This window comes from Hemiscyllium ocellatum, chromosome 42 (assembly GCF_020745735.1).
Source record: "Hemiscyllium ocellatum isolate sHemOce1 chromosome 42, sHemOce1.pat.X.cur, whole genome shotgun sequence".
Lineage (NCBI taxonomy): Eukaryota > Metazoa > Chordata > Chondrichthyes > Orectolobiformes > Hemiscylliidae > Hemiscyllium > Hemiscyllium ocellatum.
The window spans coordinates 27,861,145-27,884,016 of record NC_083442.1 but is presented as its reverse complement, the minus strand read 5'-3'; the positions used below and the strand labels follow the sequence as shown (position 1 = coordinate 27,884,016).

Genomic DNA, 22,872 nt, shown 5'->3' with positions numbered 1-22,872 from the left:
GGATAGTCTGAGGAGGTTGAGGCGTGACCTTCTAGAGGTTTATAAGATCATGAGGAAAAAGTGAGGACTGTAGATGATGAAGATCAGAGTCGAGAATGTGGTGCTGGAAAAGCCCAGCAGGTCAGGCAGCATTCGAGGAGCAGGAGAATCGACGTTTCGGGCATAAGCCCTTCAGGAATGTTCTCATTCCTGACGAACAGCTTATGCCCAAAACGTCGATTCCCCCGCTCCTCGGATGCTGCCTGACCTGCTGGGCTTTTCCAGCACCACATTCTCGACTCATAAAATCATGAGGGGCGTAGGTATGGTGAATAGAAAAGGTCTTTGCCTTAAGGTGGGGAGTTCAAAACTGGGGCATATTTTTAAGGTGAAAGGAGAAAGATTTTAAAAGACACGAGAGGCAACATGTTTCCACAGAGAGTGGTTTGTATATGGAACGAACTGACAGAGAAAGTGGTGGATGCAGATACAGTTACAATGTTTAAAAGACATTTGGATAAATTCGTGAATAGGAAAGGTTTGGAGGGATATAGGCTAAACACAGGGAGGTGGGACTGGGTTTAGTTATTGGAACATGGTTGGCAAGGACTGGTTGGACCAAAGAGTTTGTTTCCTTGCTGTATGACTCTATGCCTCAGTGTTAAATGTTTTGCCCCTTAGTCTGAGACTGTGTTCCAATCTTAAACTTGAGAGGCACATTTATCATAGAATCCCTACAGTGTGGGAACAGGCCCAACAAGTCCACACCGACCCTCCAAGGAGTAACCCACCCAGACCCATTTTCCTACCTCATTACTCTCCAATTACCCTGACTAATGCACCTAACCTTTACACCCTTGAATGCTATGGGCAATTTAACATGGCCAATCCACCTGACCTGCACATCTTAGGACTGTGGGAGGAAACCAGAGCACCCAGAGGAAACCCACGCAGACACGGGGAGAATGTGAAAACTCCACACAGACAGTCACCCGAGGGTAGAATCGAACCAGGGTCCCTGTTGCAGTGAGGCAGCAGTGCTAACCCCTGAGCCACCATGCGACTCCATGGGGTTAGAAATATAGAAACATTGAAAATAGGGGAAAAGAATAGGCCATTCAGCCCTTCAAGCCTGTTCGACATTCAATGTGATCACGGTTGATCATCCAACTCAGTCCCCTGTTCCTGCTTACTCTCCATACCCTTTGACCCCTTTAGCCATGAGGACTATATCTTAACTCTTTCTGGAAAACATTCATTGTTTTGGCCTCAACCACTTTCTGTGGCAGAGAATTCCCCACTCTCTGGGTGAAGGGATTTCTCATCATCTCAATCCTAAATGGTCTACCCTATACCCTCTAACTGTGATCCCTGGTTTGGTGCTCCTCAGTTATTGAGAAAAACCTTCCTGTGTTAATGTTGCCCAGTCCTGTTAGGATTTTATAGGTTTCTATGAGATTCCCCCCTCATTCTTCTAAATGTCAATGAATATAATTCTAAGTCCTCATACGTCAGTCCTGTTATTCCCAGGAATCAGTCTTTTGTTTTGCTCCCTCCATAGTCAGACTATCCTTCCTCTGATAAGGAGATTGAAACTGTACACTGTATTCTAGATCCAGTGAGACATCCCTGCTCTGCTACTCGAATCCATTTGCTGTGAAGGCCAATATAGCATTGACCTCCTTGCTCCTTAATGTCGGTGCCAGGGCTTTACAGATTGAGTGATCAACCAATGGAATGAACTTGTTTGTAGGATTGTTGAAGGGAAAACTTGGAACACAGTTGGAAAATGTGGAATTCTGTACGGAACACAGTTGAATATTGTGACTTGGGGACAGTGTGGGGGGCTGCAGATGCTGGAAATCAGAGTCAATAGATGTGGAGCTGGAAAAGCACAGCAGGGTCAGAGAGCAACAGGAAAGTCAACGTTTCAGGTTGAAACCTTTCATTAATCCTGATGAAGGGTTTCATCCTGAAAAGTTGACCTTCTTGCTCCTCAGACGCTGTCTGACCTACTGTGCTTCTCCAGCACCACATCTGTTGACAGTTGAATATTGTGTTCGAGCGTCATTGGACTTTTTCCAGCATCCTGGGTTCCCATTTATCACGCAAGTGACTCGAGTGACATTTTGAGTTTCAGTTTACCTTGGCCTTTTGGCAGATTCATTAGTATCTGTGTGTGAGAGGCAATTGGTAAGATATTACGTGCTTATGACAGTGTCTGACATTGAGAATATTGGCATCTGGAATGTTTTGGCATATTATGTCCTTATGACAGTGCCAACATTGACACTGGAATATTTTGAGCAGTCTTGGGCCTGGTTTCTAAGGAAGGGTGTGCTGGCCTCAGAGGGGGTCCAGAGGAGGATGATTCTGGGGATGAAGGGCTTGTCATTAGGAGTATCAGTTGAGAGTTCTGCATCTGTGCTTGATGGTGTTTTGAAGGATGAGGCAGGGGACCTGATTGGAACTCACAGAATACTGAGAGGCCTGAATAGAGTGGATTTGGAGAAGATGGTTCCACCAGCCAGAGAGACTACAACATGAGGGCACAGCTTCAGAGCGAAGGGATGACCCTTTAGACTGAGCTGAGGAGGAACCTCTTCAGCAGGAGGGAGGTGAATCTGTGGAGCTCATTGCCACAGAGGTCTGTGGAGGCCAAGTCACTGAGTGTCATCAAGACAGAAATTGATAGGTTCCTGAATAGTCAGGGGATCATGGTTTGTGGGAGGACAGCAGGAGAATGGGTTTGAGAAACATGTCAACCATGATTGAATGGCAGAACAGATTAGATGAGCTGACTGGCCTAATTCTGCTCTGATGTTTCATGGTCTTAAACACACTGTACCTAAAGATGGACAGATTGGCCTCAGACAAGGCGTAGCCTACATTCACGGGAAATATGCCGGGATTCACAATATTGAATTACAAAAGAGAGGCTGCATAAACATGATTTGTTTCCCCTTGACTTAAATAAGTTGCAAAGTTGACCTGCTCAAGCCATGCAAAATGTTGAAAGGATTCAATGAGGGAGATACTGAGAAAGTATCTTCTCTGGTGGAGAAGGTGGCACTTCAGCATTTAACCCATCCCTCGGAGCTGGGCTCTTTAGGAGTGGAAATACGTGGTACATTTTCGTACAAAGTGGTGGGAAATTTGGAACTCACGCTCCTCAAGGCTTCAATGTTGAAGAAATGGAAAATTCAGAGGCTGAGATGAAACCGTTCTTGTTGTTGTATTGAGTGGTAAGGTGGTGAAATGGAGTCGAGACAGCGATCAGTCACAATCTTACAAGGAAATAGTGTTTTATAAACAGCGTCTGTCAGCTTGGAGGTTTGAAGGTTAAAAATAACTAATTGACCAGGGCTATTCTGAGGGAACCGACTTAAAAGGAACTCGTGAGTAACTTGTTCATCTGCTTGCTTTGGTGGGCATATAGGATCCCTTTCTGAACAAGAGGAGCAAGGGGGGGGGGCGGTTCTGTTCAGTGTTTATCTTCCAAACAACCTCACCAGGAAACAGCCGAATCTGGTCATTACCACATAGTTGTTTGTGGGAGCTTGCAGCCCTATCTCTTGTGTTGTAATAGTAAAGTGCTTCATCAACCGCTCAGCACTTTGAGATGCCCCGTGGTCATCCATGTCTCTTTTCTGTCATACGGTCTGTTAATAATTGTTCACCCACCTCTCTCTCTCTCTCTCTTTCTCTCTCTCTCTCACGCCCTATTGGTCTCACTCTTTTGCTCTCGCTCTATCCCTCGACCTCTCTCTCTCGCGCTGTCTTGCTCTCGTGCCCTCTCGCGCTCTCTCACGTGTTCTCATGCTCTCTTGGGCTCTCTTGCGCTCTCTCTTGCTCTTGGGCTCTCTCACGTGTTCTCGCGTTCTCTCATGCACTTCTGGGCGCTCTTGTTGTTGTGCTCTCTCGGGCTCTCTCGGAATCTCTCAAGCATTCTCGGGCTCTCTCATGGTCATGCACTCTCTCTATCTCTCTCCCACTCTCTCGCTGTCACTCTCTCTCTCTCTCTCACACATGTTCTCTGTACTCAGTGCTAATTCTCTCAGATTTACCCCCAGTCCTTGTGTTCCCCAGGGCCTCGGAAGCTGAACTGAAGGAAGACAGGGGCCGCCTGGAGGTCGAGTTACAGCAGAAGGCTGAGGAGCTGACTGCTGTGACTCTGGAGCAGCATCAGATCGCTCAATACTGGAAGGCCAAATGGCAAGAAGCCTCGACAGCTCTGAACGCCAAGGAGAAAGAGCTCCGATTGGTCATTGGGAAGCATTCGCAAAAGAATGAGAAGGTCTGGAGCTCTTATTTTCAAGGTTGGCCTGGGTGAGAGGGAACAATAACGAAAACCCGTTGTGCTCCTAACTGTTCTATCCCATGTGAAGGCCATGAGATTATGAATCTCGCGGTGGGTAACTCACCTCCTGACCGCCCCCCCCCCCCCCCCCGCCCCCCCCAAAAGCCTGTCCACCATCTACAAGGCAAAGGACCGGAGTGTGATGGAATACTCCTCACTTGCCTGGATGGGGACAGCTCCAAATACACGCAGCGGCGCGTACCATCTGCAAGACACACTGCAGAAATTCACCACAGATCCTCAGACAACACCTTCCAAACCCACGGCCACTTCCACCCGGAAGAAGAAGGGCAGCAGACACATGGGATCACCACCCCCTTCAAGTTCCCCCCCGAGCCACTCACCATCCTGACTTGGAAATATTTTGCGGTTTCTTCAGTGTCACTGGGTCATAATCCTGAAACTCCTCCCTCAGGGCATTATGGGTCAACTTGCAGCAGGTGGACTGCAGCGGTTCAAGAAACCCCCACCTTCTCAAGGGCAACTAGGGACAGGCAATAACTGCTGGGCCCAGCCAGTGACACCCAGCCCACAAATGAGTTTTAAAAAAAGCATTGGGAGTTGAATCAAGGGTTATCAGATCAGCCGTGACCTCATTGAATGGTGGAGTAGACTCGATGGGCTGAATGGCCTACCTTCTGCTCCTATGTCATCTGATTTTATTTCCATTTTACAAGTTCCCAGGCTGGGAGCTCTGACTCACCTACTCTCGATGTACTGGCAGTGAGGGTCACCACGCCAGGGTCAGTTCACTCGCTCTGCCCTGAACGTTGTTGGTTTTGAAGTAATCAGAAGCAGCCAATGTGGTGCTGTGTTAGACTGATCGCTGTCTTTCTGCTGGCTCCTTCCCTCGCCCCCACCCCCCCCATTCCCCCCCATCTCCCCACCCTGCAGGCCGATTCACCGGGAGATTGTGAGAGCTTTGCAGCTGATCTGGAGGAGTTGTTTGAGCTGAGGGCCACTTTAACCAGGTATAAATTGTGTGTGTGTGTCTGTATCTGTGTGTTAGTGTCTGTGTTTGTGTGTTTGTGTCTGTGTGATTCTGTGTGTGTGCATGCGTTTGTGTGTGCACATGTATATCTGTGTGTGTGTGTTTGTGCGTGTGTTTGTGTCTATGTGTATGTGTGTACGTATTTCTATGCATGTGTTTGTGTGTGTATTTTTGTTTGTGTGTGTGTTTGTGTTTGTGTCTGTGTGATTCTGTGTGTGTGCACGCGTTTGTGTGTACACACGTATATCTGTGTCTGTGTGTTTGTGCGTGTGTTTGTGTCTATGTGTATGTGTGTACGTATTTCTATGCATGTGTTTGTGTGTGTATTTTTGTTTGTGTGTGTGTTTGTGTATGTGTGCGCATGTCTGTATGTTCATGTGTCTGCACATGGATGTTTGTGTCACTCCTGGACATTTCACCATGCCCATAAGACTTTGTGAGTAATACTGCATCACATTGATTTATCAGACGAGGTTAATCTGTAATCACCTATTTTTAAACCATTATTAAAAAGTCAAATGCACAGTAATTGTAATCATTTAAGGTCCTGTCTAAGATACAGCCTGCTGTATCCTGGCGTGAATGTGCTTAAGCTCCCCACTAGCCTTCTCCCACCCTGTCTCCTCTAACCCAGGACTTCCTGAAGTGGGAGGGTCAGACCACGAGCTCAACTTTTGAGGTTGCAAACTCTGAAGCTGAACTTGCAATATCCACCTTCCCCATCCCCCAAGCACCACGCCTGCTGCTATCAAGATATTGCGACGATGCTGGGATGTTCAGAAATTATTTTGTCTTGAATTTTTTCTTTGAAGTGTGGTCGTAGGGCCGAACGCCAACCGGTCTACCGGAACTGCTGGAGTAAACAGCTTGGGAAGCATTGGGGTTTATTTAAGCAGGTGGAATGGGCGTGGCCAGCTCTCACCAATCAGGAGTTCTGTTTTTTTTTGGTTTAGCTTTAAGCAGAAGCTATTGAGGTCTCAACAGAGGTGGAAGCTTCGGTGAATGTGTCCTGGCTGCTGCTGCTCTCTGAATTTTCTGTTCCTCCTGGATGGGAGAACTGCATGTCAGAATCTGTGTCTGAATTTTCCTTTTTGCTAAGGGGTATATTAATGGGATGTTACTGTATTGGAACAGTTAATTAATAATAGGTACTGCATATATTATTCTGTTAAGTTGTCCAGTTGAGTTAAGTTATTCTCATTTTTATTTTAATGCTAGTGTTTAAATAAATTGTGTTTTGCTTAACATTGAGTAGTTTGACCAGTTGTATTATATCTGGAACACAGCACTTTACATTTTCCTTTAAAAATAAGAAAGCGTTAGGGTCTAGGCTACCTTCTTAAAATATTTTGAGGGGATCTGGTCTGGTCTATGACAATATGTTCTTCCTCATCCTGCTGTTGCCCGTTGTAGGGTCACAACTGTTTTTAAGCCTCGATTTGGGGTTATGTTGGGATAAAATTCAGGAATTTCTGCTCAACTTGTAGAAAATGTCTGATCTATCCTTTCGCCCTCATGTGTCTGTCTCGTTTCCCTGTAAAACCATCTGTGCTATTCACCGCGACCCCTTGAAATTGTAGCAAATCCCACATACTCACTCATTAATGATCTGGAGAGTCTAAAGATGACCATGAAACTATTGTTGGGGGGAGCATCCATCTGGTTCACCAATGTCATTTAGGGAAGGAAATCTTCCATCCTTACCTGGTCTGGCCTACATGTGACTCCAGACCCACAGCAATGTGGTTGACTTTTAACTGCCCTCTGGGTAATTAGGGATGGGCAATAAATGGTGGACCAGTCAGCGATGACTGTGAATGAATACAAAAAATAATAATATTCAGACAGATGGCCAAAAGCTAAACAGGATTTCAGCAGCGTCATTCAGAAAGTAAAGCGATTTATGAGTTTAGGGCCCAGGTAGCTGTGGCTGTTAACTTTGGGAAGAGGTGGTATAAGAGGCAGTGATCTACTTTACTCATACTGAGCGCAAATGAGGAGAGCCTCACTCGTGGGTGCACTTTGGGACCCAATGTGACAGTCAGCGGGGTCTTTGCGGCTTTTATTAGTCGGTTCATGGATATAAGTCTGGCAGTGACTGATCTTCTCCCTCTCCTGGTTTTAGGATGACAGCAGAAAAGGTGCAGCTTAAAAAGCAGCAAGAGGAGAGTGAGCGGATCATTCATCTCCTCCAGCTCCAGCGAGATATCGCCAGTGACTCTGTAAGTGTCTCGCATCCAAATCATCACCGGTTCTGAGAATGTTCTGTTTTACCTAATCACTGGTTCATCAGTTGTCTCTCTCCCTTCAGGCACTGCAAGGTTCTCTGAAGGTTTCCAGTAACCTGGAGAGCCTCCACGCTGAACTCCAGAAGAGCCAGTAAGTTCCTTACGTCCACACTGGGCAATTATCTCTCTCTCTTCCCTTCTCTCTCTCTCTCTCTCTCCCGCTCCCTCTCCTGCTCCTCCTCCAGCTCCCTCTCTCTCCCTCTCTCCTCTCTCTCTCCTCTCTCTCCTCTCTCTCTCTCTTCTCTCTCCTCTCTCTCTCTCTTCTCTCTCCTCTCTTCTCTCTCCTCTTTTCTCTCTCCTCTTTTCTCTCTCCTCTCATCTCTCTCTCTCTCTTCTCTCTCCTCTCCTCTCTCTCTCTCCTCTCTTCTCTCTCCTCTCTCTCTCTCTTCTCTTCTCTCTCCTCTCTCTCTCTTCTCTCTCTCTTCTCTCTTCTCTCTCTCTTCTCTCTCTCTTCTCTTTCTTCTCTCTCCTCTCTCTCCTCTCTCTCTCTTCTCTCCTCTCTCTCTCTTCTCTCTCCTCTCTCTCTCTCCCTCCCTGTCTCTCTCTCTCTCTCTGTCTTTCTCTTTCCATCTCTCTCTTCCTCCATTGCTCTCTCTCTCTCCCTTCATCGCTCTTTCTCCCTCTCTACCTCCATCCCTCTTTCTTCCTCTCTCCCTCCATCGCTCTGTTTCCATCTCTCTATATCTCTCACCATCTCCCTCTCTCCCTCTCCCTCGCTCTCTCCCTCCCTCACTCTCTCTCTCTCTCTCTTTTTCTTCCTCTCTCCCTCCATCGTTCTCTCTCCCTCTCTCCCTCCATCTCTCTTTCTTCCTCTGTCCCTCCATCTCTGCCTCTCTGTTGAATTGAAGGTGGGGTGAGCCAGCAGTGGAAGAGGATGGTAACTAAGACATTACGGTTCCTCTCATTTTTACGCAGTGACAGGATATGTGAACTTGAAAAAGAAAAGACTGAGATGGAAACGGAATTGAAGAAATTCAAGGTACTGCCACCGGTGACTTGTGTTATTCCAAATTAAAACTTGGAACAAATCTCATAACCGATGTCACCCTGTAAGTACTCAGCATTACAAGGATGAGGCTATCTCAGCCTGTGTGGACATATGTGGGTGTATGCACATGTGACTCTGTGTGTGTGTGTGTGTGTGTGTATGTGTGTGTGTGTGTGGGGGGGGGGGGTGTCTGTCTGTCTGTCTGACCATGTACATGAATGTGAGGCCACATATATTCACAACAATCTTCTTAATTGTGACTTAATGTAGAGTAATGGAGCTGTACAGCATGGAAATAGACCATTGGTCCAACTTAACCATGCTGACCAGATATCCTAAACTAACCTAGTTGCATTTACCAGCATTTGGCCCATATCCCTCTAAACCCTTCCTATTCATATACCCATTCAGTTGCCTTTTAAATGTTGTAATGGTACCAGCCTCCACCACTTCCTCTGGCAGCTCGTTCCATACACACACCACCCTCTGTGTGAAAAAGTTGCCCCTTTTATATCTTTCCCCTGTCACCCTAAAGCTATGCTCTCTAGTTTCAGACTCCCCCACCCCAGGGAAAAGACTTTGTCTATTCACCCTGGCCATGATTTTATAAACCTCTATAAGGTCATCCCTCAGCAGGAAAGCAGCTCCAGCCTGTTCAGCCTCTCCCTGTAGCTCAAACCCTCCAACCCTGGCGACATCCTTGTAAACCTTTTCTGAACCTTTTCAAGTTTCACAACATTCTTCCTATCGCGGGGAGACCAGAATCGTTTGAAATGCGGCGTTCTTGCATTTATCCTGATGAAAGCAAGTCGAGAAACCTTGGCAACATGTCTTTCCTTCCAGTCATATTTCAATTGATTAGTTGCTAATTGAGATTGATAGAACTTTGTGAATAAAATATGTTGAGGAGTAAAGGGGCGAATGAGCCGTGGGGAGTTGGATGACAGATTAGGCTAAATGGTGAAACATAGTCTAAGGGCTGTATAGGTGACGCCTTTTCTGGTTCAGCCCAGATGGATGTAAATAATATGAAATTTTTCGATGTTTTCAGTCAGAGAGTCCCCCTCTAGCCCGGGTGGAACTTGATGCTTGCAAGCAGGAGTTAGAGCTTGAGAAAAGCCGGAGGCAAAAACTGCAGCGTCAAGTTTACGAGTTAAAACGGGCCGCCGAGCTCCTGGAGCAGGACCAGCCAAGCCAAGTACGTACCCGCTCTGCCGCTGAGAACTCTTGGGAGTCTGTACCCGGGGAAATGCTGAGACAGCAACTCTAACTTTAATTTTCGTTAAGTGTGTTCTTGTAAGAAGTTAAACCAAAAGACAGGAAGACTGGCAGTTACATAATGCTTTTTCATGCCTACTATATATCCTGGAATGCTTTCAGCCAAAGAAGAGTTATAACATGGGAAACCCCTACAGCCAATTTACAAGTCCCCACAGGCAGCCCTGTGATAATTAATAAGAAAAAATGCCGGAAAGTAGAGTCAAGGATTGTCAGATCTCGTTGAACGGTAGAGCAGCCTGGACGGACCAAATCTGCTCCTGTACCTTGTAGATTCTGTTGTTTGGGATGTTGGCTGGGGGATAAATATTGTCTATTTACAGTTGAAAGCGCAGAAAAGCAGGATTCGTGATTCTGAAGGTGCTATACAAAAGATTTAATGCTCGAGTCATGACAGTGATGCCTGAATCCACAGCCTCCAAACTCTGAGGTGGGGGCACAGGCATCATGACTAATACAATACACCACACCCTGGGACAACACAGATACCATACCAAGGATGTTAAAATCTTGTTTTGTAGTACAATTTAAAGTGCTCTTCAGATAATGTGTAAGGTGCAGTAATATTATTGCATGGTGTTAACTGTTACATAGAATGTAGGACGTTACAGCGCAGTACTGGCCCTTCTATCCTCAATATTGCACTGACTGGTGAAACCAATCTGAAGTCTATCTAACCTACACTATTCCATTTTTGTCCATATGTTTATCCAATGACCGTCTAAATGCTCTGAGAGTTGGCGAGTCTACAACTGTTGTGGCAGGGCAGTCCACATCCCCATTCCATATTCCACATCCCTCCTACCTCTGACATCTGTCCTGTATCTATCACTCCTCAATTTAAAGCTATGTCTCCTCACCATCACCATCCAAGGAAAAAGGCTCTTACTGTCCACCCTATCCAACCCTCTGATTATTTTATGTGTCTCAATTAAGTCACCTCTCAACTTTCCTCTTTCTAATGAAAACCTCAAGTCCCTCAGCCTTTCCTCATTAAACCTTCCCTCCATACCAGGCAACATCCTGGTAAATTTCCTCCGAACCCTTTCCAAAACTTCCACATCCTTCCTATAATGCGGTGATCAGAACTGTACGCAATACTCCAATTGCGACCGCACCAGAGTTTTGTCCAGCTGCAACATGACTTCTTGGCTCCGATACTCAATCCCTCTCCTAATAAAGCCAACACACCATATGCCTTCTTAACAACCCTATCAACATAGATGGCAACTTTCAGGGGTCTATGTACATGGACATTGAGATCTCTCTGCTCATCCACACTACCAAGCAACTTACCAGTGGTCTTTATTCCTGTTACTCCTTCCAAAATGTTCTCCTTGACAACATTGTCCTTTTCCTGTGTGAATACTGATGAAAAATATTCATTTAGACCTTCACACTACTATCCTTGATTGGCTTTAATCTTACTCTAGTCATTCTTTTATTCCTGATATACCTTTAGATTGTTGCTCAGTTGGTAGGACTCTCACTTTGAGCTTGCAATATTATGAGCCAATATTTGATCCTTAAATCAACATCATTGCAGTAGATTATGTTTTTTTATTCATTTGTGGGATGTGGGTGTCACTGGCTGGGCCAGCATTTATTGCCCATCCCTAGCTGCCCCTTGAGAAGGCGGGGGTGAGCTGCCATCTTGAATCGCTGCAGTCCATGTGCCAAAGGTAAACCCATAATGTCATGAGGGAGAGATTTTCAGGATTTTGACCCAGTGACATTATCAGCTCAGGATGGTGTGTGGTTTGGAGGGGAATTTGCAGGAGGTGGTGTTCCATGTATCTGCTGCCCTTGATCTTTTAGATGGAAGTGGTTGTGGTTTTGAAGGTTTAAGGATTTTTGACAAATTTGTACATTGCATCTTGCAAATAGCACACACTGTTGCTACTGAGCATTGGCAGTGGAGTCACTGAATATTTGAGGATGTGGTTCCAATCAAGCAGGCTACTTTGGCCTGGATGGTGTCAAGCTTCTTGTGTGTTGTTGCACTTTTCCAGACAAGTGGGGAGTATTCCATCATACCCCTGACTTCTGCCTTCGAGATGCTGGACAGGCTTTGGGGGAGTCAGGAGGTGAAGCATCTACTGCAGGATTCCCAGCCTCTGGCCTGCTCTTGTAGCCACTGTTTTTATATAATGAGTCCAGTTCAGTTTCTGGCCGCTGGTATGGTCAGTTTTCCGATCATAATTGCGGTGGTGTTTGTGGAATCTTACTGCGCACACATTGGCTGCTGTGTTTCTGACCAGTCAACAGTGACCTCACTTCGGAAACTACCCCACTGGTTGCAAACTGCTTTGGGATGCGCTGAGGATGATAAAGGCACTAGGTAAATGCAAGCCGTGTTAACTGCAAAACTGATGACTTGTTAGCATTTGGAATAATCTCTTTGATAAACAGAATGGGTGCAGTCCTCTCTAACTGCCCTTTGAATTTCCTCCCAGGCTACAGGAATGCAAACGTTTTATCGGAGCCAAATTGCCCTGACTGAAGGAAATTCTATTGACCTAGAGCCAGACTGCAATTGGTATGTTCAGCTAGAAAAAAAGCATCAGTTCTGATTCATCTGTTCCAATATTGTGTGTTAACAGCTCTAACTCCCCTCCAATATTATTCTGTAAAAGCCATATTACATGGACGCTGGAAATCAGTAATGAAATCAGTGAGTGCTGGACTTGTAATGTTAACTCTCTCTCTCTCTCTCTCCAGACCAACTGAGTTTCTCCAGCAATTTCTGTTTTTATTTCCACATGGGAGGCAATGCAATAGTGTCTTGTTCCTGACTGACTACTCCTCGGGACCCCTAGGAATGTTCAGGGTTTGAATCCTGTCATCAAAGAAGGATGAATTCAGTTAAAAATCTGGAATTGAAAACTAACGATGACCATGTAAACATTTGCTAATTATTGTAAAAACCCACTGGGTTCACTAATGCCCTTGAGGGAAAGAAATCTGTCGTCCTGACCTAGTCTGACCTCCATGTGACTCCAGATTTAAAGCAGTGGGATTAACTCTGAAATACATACAGCATGGAAACAAACTCTTCAGTCCAACTCATCCATGCTGACCAGATATCCTAACTTAATCTAGTCCCATTTACGACAGTTGACCCATATCCCTCTAAATCCTTCCTATTCATACACCCATCCTGATGCCTTTTAAAGTGCTGTAATTGTCCCAGCCTCCACCACTTCCTCTGGCAGCTCATTCCATACACATATCACCCTCTGTGTGAAAAGAAATGCCCATTAGGTCCATTTTATATCTTTCCCTTCTCACCTTAGAACTACGCCCTCTAAGTTTTGGATTCCCCCACCTCAGGGATAAGACCTTGTCTATTTACCCTATCCATGACCCTCATTATTTTATAAATCTCTATAAGGTCACGCCTCAACCTCTGACGCTCCACGGAAAACAGCCCCAGCCTATTCAGCCTCTCCCTGTAGCTCAAACCCTGTAACCCTGGTAACATCCTTGTAAATCGTTTCTGCACCCTTTGAGGTTTAACAGCATCTTTCCTATCGCGGGGAGACCAGAATCGTTTGAAATGTGGCGTTCTTGCATTTATCCTGATGAAAGCAAGTCGAAAAACCTTGGCAATGTGTCTCTCCTTCCAGTCATATTTCAATTGATCGGTTGCTATTTTGACATATGAGATTGATAGAACTTTGTGAATAAAATATATTGAGGAGTAAAGGGGCGAATGAGGAGTTGGATGACAGACCAGGTTAGATGGTGAGACATGGTCTAAGGGCTGGATGGACGACACCTTTTCTGGTTCAACCCTGATGGGTGGATCCCGGTGGAAACATCCCCAGCCTCTCCCAATAGCTCAAACTCTCTAACTCTGGCAATATCCTTGTAAATCTTTTCTGAACCCTTTCACAAGTTTCACAAAATCCTTCCTATAGCAGGGAAACCCAATAGGTTGAATGAGCTGCTCAGTTCAAAAGCAACTAGAGGTAGGCAATAGACAATAGGTGCAGGAGTAGGCCATTCTGCCCTTCGAACCAACACCACCATTCATTATGATCATGGCTGATCATCCTCAATCAGTATCCTGTTCCTGCCTTATCCCCATAACCCTTGATTCCACGATCCTTAAGAGCTGTATGCATCTCTTTCTTGAAAGTATCCAGAGACTTGGTCTCTGCAGCCTTCTGGGGCAGAGCATTCCACATACCCACCACTCTCTGGGTGAAAAAGTTTCTCCTCAACTCTGTTCTAACTGGCCTACCCCGCATTTTTAAACTATGTCCTCTGGGTCGGGACTCACCCATCAGCAGAAACATGCTTCCTGCCACCAGAATGTCCAATCCTTTGATAATCTTATATGTCTCAATCAGATCTCCTCTCGTCCTTCTAAACTCAAGGGTATACAAGCCCAGTCGCTCCAATTCTTCAACATCTGATAGTCCCGCCATTTCGGAAACTGACCTCGTGAACTTATGCTGCACTCCCTCAATAGCCAGAATGTCTTTCCTCAAATTTGGAGACCAAAACTGCACACAATACTCCAGGTATAGTCTCACCAGGGCCCTGTGTAGCTGCAGAAGGACCTCTTTGCTCCTATACTCAATTCCTCTTGTTATGAAGGCCAGCATGCTGTTAGCTTTCTTCACTCCCTGCTGTACCTGCATGCTTACCTTCATTGACTGATGTACAAGAACACCTAGATCTCGATGTATTTCCCCTTTACCTAACCTGACTCCATTTAGATAGTAATCTGCCTTCTTGTTTTTGACATAACGAGCAAGAACTGCCCATCCTTCCAATGAACACCCTGTGAATGAATAGTTACTCTATTTTGTTTCGAATGTTAGACTGTATCTGGTGAGTTTTTGATATCCAACTGTTGAACTGGTAGATTTATTATGCCCTTATCAACAATATCTTCACCAACATTCACCACTCGGTGAGTTTGTGACTGTGCTGGATTGTCTAGTGTTTTTCTAGAAGGAAAACTAAAAATGTTAGGAATATGCAGCTAATGTCTTTGGAGAGAGAGAGACTGGGTTAAGGTTTCATGTCGGTCATCCTTTATCATTTTCCAACCCTTGTAGTTTTGAAACGATTGTGAGTGGCCTTCCACTGTCTGTCACCTGAACATCAGGGCTTTAGCGGAGCAGCAGGAACCATCACTTTGACAGCCTTTCGCGTGTTACCTATGGCCAATATTTGAAGAATTGGACTTCAAGGCATTAAAGGATAACCTTTACAAACCAAATGTGGTCTCTCTTTAAATAGAGGCCAAATACGGTGGGCGCTAAAAATGGGAAATGAAGAGAGAAGCTGAAAATGTGTTGCTGGAAAAGCGCAGCAGGTCAGGCAGCATCCAAGGAGCAGGAGAGTCAATGTTTCGGGCATAAGCCCTTCTTCAGGAATGAGGAGAGAAGGCTAGAGAATCTCAGCAGGTCTAGCAGCATCTGTGGAGAATGATCATTTCCAGTCCGATATGTCGTCTTCCTCAGAATTGTGTTTATTACAGTCTCTCTTTCTTCCTTTTCACTTTTATTTTATCTCCCTCTTTTTATTTGTGATATCGTGAGCAGTTATCTAAGGAAGGACATGCTGACCTTGGAGGGGGTCCAGAGAAGGTTTGCAAGAATGGTCCTGGGGATGAAGGGCTTATCATATGAAGAGGGGGTGAGGACGCTGTACACAGTGGAGTTTAGAAGAATGAGGGGGGGGATCAGAGGTCTGGATAGAATGGATGTTTCCATCAGCCGAAGAGACTAAGACTCAAGGACATGGCCTCAGAGTGAAGGGAGGGCCCTTTAGACTGAGATGAGGAGGAATTTCTTCAGCCTGAGGGTGGTGACTCTGTCAGACTCATTGCCCCAGAGGGCTGTGGAGGCCGAGTCACTGAGTGCATTAAAGTTAGAGATAGATAGGTTCTTGATTGAAAACCAAAAGAACCGCGGATGCTGTAAATCAGAAACAGAAATAGAAAATGCTGGAAAAGCTCAGCAGGTCTGGCAGCATCAGCTGAGAGAAATCAGAGTTAGCATTTCGGGTCGAGTGTCCCTTCCTCAGAATGGAAACATCAACAGTGATTTCTCTCCACAGATGCTGCCAGACCTGCTGAGCTTTTCCAGCATTTTCAATTTAGATTCTTGATTAGAAAGGGGATGAACAGTTATGGGGAGAAGGCGGGAGAATGGGGTTGAGATGCATATCAGCCATGATCAATGGCAGAGCATACTCGATGGGCCAAATGGCCTCGCTCTACTCCTATGTCTTGTGGTCATACCTGTCCGCCCTATGCCTCGTTTGTCTTACTACTCCTGTCTCTCTCTCTCTCTCTCTCTCTTTTCCACCACGAATCTCACCTCCCTCTCTCTTGTTTGCCCTTCCCTCTCTTTCTTTTTTTCTTTACATTTGCCTGTGATTTAGGGTCTCCCTCTTTCTCTGTTACGCTGTTTCTGCATCCAGTTATTTCATGCATATTCACACTGACACACTGCTTGTTCTCTTGTCCTGCCAGTGATAAGCACTGCAATGACGATGATGACAGGATGCTATTTGAAGATCAGCTCTCCTCGGGGTCAGATGGTAAGTGTCTGAATTTTACCTCCAAGGTTAATTAAGGGGGGGTTTTGAAGGACTGCTATAAATATATTTGCCCTTTTAAAATATCCATACTGCCTCTAGTTTTCTCTGGAAGTCCTTTCACCGACGATGGGGTGATCACTTTTTAAACATTTCTCATGAAAACACTCTTGAAAAATAAGTAATGATAACAGGCTGAGAGATTACACTTGCATTTATATAGCACAGTTCACCCCCTTGGGGCACCCCAAGGTACTTTACAGCCAGTGAGTCGTATTTGATATGTAGTCACTGTTGTAACACAGGAGCCACAGCCGCCTTTTTGTGCACAAGCTCTCACAAACAGCAATGTGATAATACTCAGGTAATGGGTTGGATTTAATAGGGTGCTCTATTTTCCTGCTCCCTACCTTGGCCAAGAGGACTGCCTTGAGTCCTCCTACTAAAATGCTTGCTGACCCACAGTCATTTTACGCTCAGAGAGGCAGTCATTGGCTCAGGGGCAAGACCTTTTTGCTCTTGTCTCTTTCTGTGAAGGTCCTGCTGTAGAGTCATCCCAACAGTGCCAGGTTTGAGTGGTGGCCACTGCTGGGAGTACAGGCAATCTAGGAAGAGACATTTAAAAGGTGGGCGGCACGGTGGCACAGTGGTTAGCACTGCTGCCTCACAGCGCCTGAGACCCGGGTTCAATTCCCGCCTCAGGTGACTGACTGTGTGGAGTTTGCACGTTCCCGTGTCTGCGTGGGTTTCCTCCGGGTGCTCCGGTTTCCTCCCACAGTCCAAAGATGTGCGGGTCAGGTGAATTGCCCATGCTAAATTGCCCGTAGCGTTAGGTATGGGGTAAATGTAGGGGTCTGGGTGGGTTGTGCTTCGGCGGGTCGGTGTGGACTTGTTGGGCCGAAGGGCCTGTTCCACACTGTAAGTAATCTAATCTGTAAGTAATCGAAAAAAAAGGCATCTGGATGGGTACATGAATGGGAATGGGAAGGGTGAAGAGGGATATGGGCCAAGTGCTGGCAAATGGGACTCATTAATTCAGGATATCTGGTCGGCATGGACCAGTCGGACCGAAGGGCCTGTTTCCGTGTTGTACACCTTTATGACTTGAAGTCAGGGGTAATGGAAGGAAAATTCATTTGGAAGATTGTTACAGCAGCAATGATGATCCATGACCTGCAAGTAAAGGCTAAATTCTGCAGCTCTGAAACATAGCACCAAGAATGCTGGAGAAATTCAGCAGGTCTTGCAGCATCTGCAGAGAGAGAAACCGAGTTAACCTTTTGAGTCCAGAATGACTCTTCTTTGGAACTGAAGAGACTGTTCTTTGATCTCTCCTCCAATTCTGAAGGAGTTTTACCAGACTCAAAATGCTAACTCTCTCTCCATGGACTTGGCCAGGCCATGCTGAGTTTCTCCAGCATTCTGGGTGTTTCTTATTGCCATGTTGCTGTTTGTGGGAGCTGTACCTTTGCAAATTGGCAGCTGCATCACATCAGTGTCCAGACTTCAAAGAAATGGAGCTCACGGAATGTAAAACACTTCAGATCATCTTGATGGCATGAAAAATACTTTATAAAAAGAAGTCATTATTCCTTTCAGTGATATGACATTGTTTCAATGAATGAATTACTGGATTATATAGGGTTTCTTCGCAACTTCCTGTCCGTTATCTTCGTGTTTGTTTGGTCATGATCCAGTATTTCCTTTCTTTTACCTTTTTGCACTTTATCAACTCTATTCCTGAGCCTCGGAACTTGCTGCTGTTAAACTGCTGCTATTGTATGACATTGCCACAGGATGGCAGCATCGGCTCAGCTATCTCTTGAATTAGTTCCCAAATCGAGGTGAAAGTGAGGGCTGCAGATGCTGGAGATTAGAGTGAAGAGTGTGTTGTGTGTTGTGTGTGTGTATATATAAAACATTCCCTGCGTCCACTTCAGCTTTCTTGTTAGAATTCCGATCTGTTTCTGTTCTGGTATCTGAAGATAACTTTAAATTGTGTGCAACAGTCTGTTTTACTTTCCTCTAGGTTCAACCCCACTCCTGGTACATGACCCCAAGCTCTCTCTCTCTCCTCTCTCTGTCTGTCTCACTTCTTCCCTCTTTCACCATCTCTTGCTGAAGGGAATGCCAAATAGGACTTGGTGGTGGGAACCTGAAATGATTTGCCCCTTTCCTTGCCAATGGGATTCCAGGGTGTGTGTTCACACACCAACTTTTTTTCTCCAGCTAAGAACAGTATGGTGCCAGGCCAGTGGATTCGTGCTAAGGTGCACCTGACGTGTGTGTAGGTGTTTCTGCATGAATATATGTGTGTGAGGGTGTCTGTGTGTGTGAGGGTGTGTCTATGTGTGCATTTGTTTCTGTCTGTGTGTGAGGGTGTCTGTGTGTGTTTATGTAGGTGTGACTGTGTGTGGGTGTGTGTATGTCTGTGCGTTTGTGCATGTCTGTGTGTGAGAGTGTGTCTGTGGGCATTTGTATCTGTCTGTGTGTGAGAGTGTGTCTGTGTGCATTTGTGTCTGTCTGTGTGAGGATGTGTCTATGTGTCTGTGTGTGTGAGGGTGTGTATTTGTGTCTGTGGGTATGTCTGTGGGTGTGTGTCTGTGGTTAGTGTGAGTGTGTCTGTCAGTGTGTGATGGTGTGTGTATGCTTGTGTTTGTGCCTGTGGGTATGTCTGTCTGTGGGTGTGTGTTTATCTGTCTGTGTGGGGTGTCTGTGTGTGTCTCTGTGTCTGTCTGTGTGTGTGAGTGTGTATTTGTGTCTGTGGGTATGTCTGTCTGTGGGTGCATGTGTCTGTGTGTGAGGGTGTGTCTGTGTCTATCTGTGTGTGAGGGTGTGTGTATGCTTGTGCTTGTGTCTGTGGATATGTCTGTCTGTGGGGGTGTGTGGGTGTGTCTGTCCGTGTGGGTGTGTCTGGGTGTGTTTCTGTGTGTGTCTGGGTGTGTATTTATGTCTGTGGGTATGTCTGTCTGTGTGTGAGGGTGTGTCTGTGTGTGAGGGTGTGTCTGTGTGTGAGGGTGTGTGTATGCTTGTGTTTGTGTCTGTGGGTATGTCTGTCTGTGGGTGTGTGTGTGTGTCTGTCTGTGTGGGTGTGTCTGTGTGTGTCTCTGTGTCTGTCTGTGTGTTACTCTCACAGTGATGAACACTGACCTTGGTTTCAGAACCACGCTCAGTTGAAGGGTCACGGCACTGTGAGTTGTGACAAAGCTCTGCTTAAACACCTACGCACGTTGTCTGGGTCAGAATGGCAAGTTATGAAAATCAACTTGTAATTCCTTTTATGCAACCTCTCCAATCAATTGACCTTTAACTGTCTTTTCATGTACGTTATTAATGAAAACAATTTCTGTTAACTCCCACAAATGTTGCTTTGTTTCAAAGAATGGGAGGTGATCCTGTGAAAATGTATAAGATTCTGGAGCTCTGGATGAGTCAGATGCTGAGGGGATGTTTGCTGTTGATGAAATAAGATACACATAGGCAAAAGTTTTTTCCTTAACAGGGCTATTGCTCTGTGGATTTACCCTCCCCAGAAAGCAGTGGACCTGGGTCATTGTCCAACACAGTCTTTCTGAGTGGGGGTGGGGACAGGGTGGTGAAGGGACAAAGGTTAAGGGATACAGGCAGGGAATTGTGAGTAAGTGCATCTCGGAACAGCAACTGTCTAACTGACTGGTAGACAGTCTCAAGGGGCCGAATGACCTATTCCCACTCCTATTCATAATAATCACACTGTTAAACTTGGGCTCTTACCCTGGTATCAACATTTCAGAGATATTAAAAGGAGCTGAGAGGTAGAGGGAGAGAAACTATGTCTGGTAGCTGAGGAATCTAGCATGACTGGGTCAATTATTAGAGTCAGATTTTTCAGTGAAATTAAAACCTACTCCTTCACATGAAGGAAGTGTGTTACACAAAGCAAAGATGGATATGTAGAGTAAGATGTCAGATTAGTCATAATCTTGTTCAGTGTCAGAGCATTCTTGAGGGACTGAATGGCCTCCTCCATTTCTAAGGCATGTTACCTGCTGAATGCTATGTGTTTACAATCTGATCTCCACATTTTATCATGTTTTGCAGAGAATGGGGAGCTGGTCAATCATCATTCCAAACAAAAGATCACAAACAGGTAAGTCAAAAGACCCTGATCAAACCTGGTCAGAGGATATTGATATTTCAGAACTCACTCAGAGAGAGTTACAGTGAGACAGGGAATCTCAGAACAGTACACTCCATCACCCTTCATTGCAACACTCAGATATACCCCACACTCTCACTGCAACACTCTGATATACTCCACACCTTCACCTTAACACTCTGATTTCCCCCACACCTTCACTGCAACACTCAGATATACCCCACACTCTCACTGCAACATTCTGATATACCCCACACCACTCACTGTAACACTCTGATATACCCCACACCCCTCACTGTAACACTCTGATATACCCCCCACCTCTCACTGCAACATTCTGATATACCCCACACCTTCACTGCAACAATCTGATATACCCCACACCACTCACTGTAACACTCTGATATACCCCACACCCCTCACTGTAACACACTGATATACCCCACACCACTCACTGTAACACACTGATATACCCCACACTTTCACTGCAACACTCTGATATACTCCACACCTTCACCTTAACACTCTGATTTCCCCCACACCTTCACTGCAACACTCAGATATACCCCACACTCTCACTGCAACATTCTGATATACCCCACACCACTCACTGTAACACTCTGATATACCCCACACCCCTCACTGTAACACTCTGATATACCCCCCACCTCTCACTGCAACATTCTGATATACCCCACAACTTCACTGCAACAATCTGATATACCCCACACCACTCACTGTAACACTCTGATATACCCCACACCCCTCACTGTAACACACTGATATACCCCACACCACTCACTGTAACACACTGATATACCCCACACTTTCACTGCAACACTCTGATATACCCCACACCCCTCACTGCAACATTCTGATATACCCCACACCACTCACTGTAACACTCTGATATACCCCACACCACTCACTGTAACACTCTGATATACCCCACACCCCTCACTGCAACATTCTGATATACCCCACACCACTCACTGTAACGCTCTGATATACCCCACACCACTCACTGTAACACTCTTATATAGCCCACACCCCTCACTGCGACACTCTGATATACCCCGCATCCTTCACTGCAACATTCAGATATAACCCACATCCCTCACATATAACACCCAGATATACCCCACACCCTCACTGCAACACTCTAATATACCCCACACCCCTCACTAACATTCTGATATAGCCCACACCCCTCACTGTAATACCCAGATATACCCCATACCCTCACTGTAACATTCTGATATACCCCACACCCTCACTGTAACAATTTGACATTCCGTGCACTCCTCACTTGCACCCTCAGACATCAGTGATACCCCATTTGAAAATACTCTGAAGCCTATAGCTAGAATTCTGTTGGGCAATTTATCTTTCTCTAGCCCTGTGTAACTCGATGATACAACCTAGTTTCTATCTGAATGGAACAGACTGTATCTCCTCCTTTAATGAGCACTTTGTTGATGGAAATCTGGTGTTATTGATTATAAAATTTAGGCATTGCCAGTACACCAAAGTAATATTTCTAGAAGCGACTCATGATTTTGTCTCTCGCAGTCCCTCCTCGCTTTTGCCACATGAGCTGCAGTCTCGAGTATCGTCACTTCAGCAAGAGCTTAAAGATGCCAAGGTCATTCAGCGACAGCAGCATACCATCATCCAGGGACTGAGAGAGGTGAGGGATGGCTGTTGTGGTTTTAGTGAAATGGCAGTCAAAGGGACTGGCACAGACCTTATGAGGGAAATATTTCTGTCCCTCTTATGGAAACATAGACAATAAGCGCAGGAGTAGGCTATTCAATCTCTAAGACCAGTACCACCATTCTGTCTGATCATTCAATCTTATGATCCCACTCCCACTTTCTCCCCAAATCACTTGATCCCTTTAACCACAAGGACCACATCCAGCTCCCTCTTGAATATATTGAACAAACTGGTCCCAACAGCTTCCTATGGGAGAGAATTCCACAGGTTCACAACTCTCTGAGTGAAGAAATTCTTCCTCATCTCAGCCCCGAAAGGCTTACCCCTTATTCTGAGACTGTGACCCCTAGTTCTGGATGTCCATGGCATCAGGAATATTGAAAATACGATGATCCAAACTACTTTTGGTTTGATTTGTTTGTTGTCATGTGTATCTTGTGACACGATACTCTCCAGAGCCATCTTAAAACACAGAAAAGAAACCAAAAGGTAGAATATAAAGGCAGAAAAATGAAGAAACAAAAAAAAGGGTCCAGCTTTAAAGTTGTTCTTGTTAAGTGCTCTGTC

General features: G+C 45.5%; 1 protein-coding gene across 1 annotated transcript in view; it reads left to right on the top strand.

The window, feature by feature from the left end:
* The window catches only part of LOC132834709 (myosin-9-like), a 112,446-nt gene that overhangs the window by 38,341 nt on the left and 51,233 nt on the right, over nucleotides 1-22,872 (top strand). Inside the window, exons 11-20 of the mRNA XM_060853671.1 lie at nucleotides 4,069-4,276; nucleotides 5,234-5,310; nucleotides 7,456-7,552; nucleotides 7,642-7,709; nucleotides 8,534-8,597; nucleotides 9,658-9,804; nucleotides 12,341-12,423; nucleotides 16,384-16,451; nucleotides 20,529-20,577; nucleotides 22,159-22,276. Of these exons, the coding sequence (XP_060709654.1) occupies nucleotides 4,069-4,276; nucleotides 5,234-5,310; nucleotides 7,456-7,552; nucleotides 7,642-7,709; nucleotides 8,534-8,597; nucleotides 9,658-9,804; nucleotides 12,341-12,423; nucleotides 16,384-16,451; nucleotides 20,529-20,577; nucleotides 22,159-22,276 (979 nt within the window). The remainder of the gene's footprint in view (nucleotides 1-4,068; nucleotides 4,277-5,233; nucleotides 5,311-7,455; nucleotides 7,553-7,641; nucleotides 7,710-8,533; nucleotides 8,598-9,657; nucleotides 9,805-12,340; nucleotides 12,424-16,383; nucleotides 16,452-20,528; nucleotides 20,578-22,158; nucleotides 22,277-22,872) is intronic.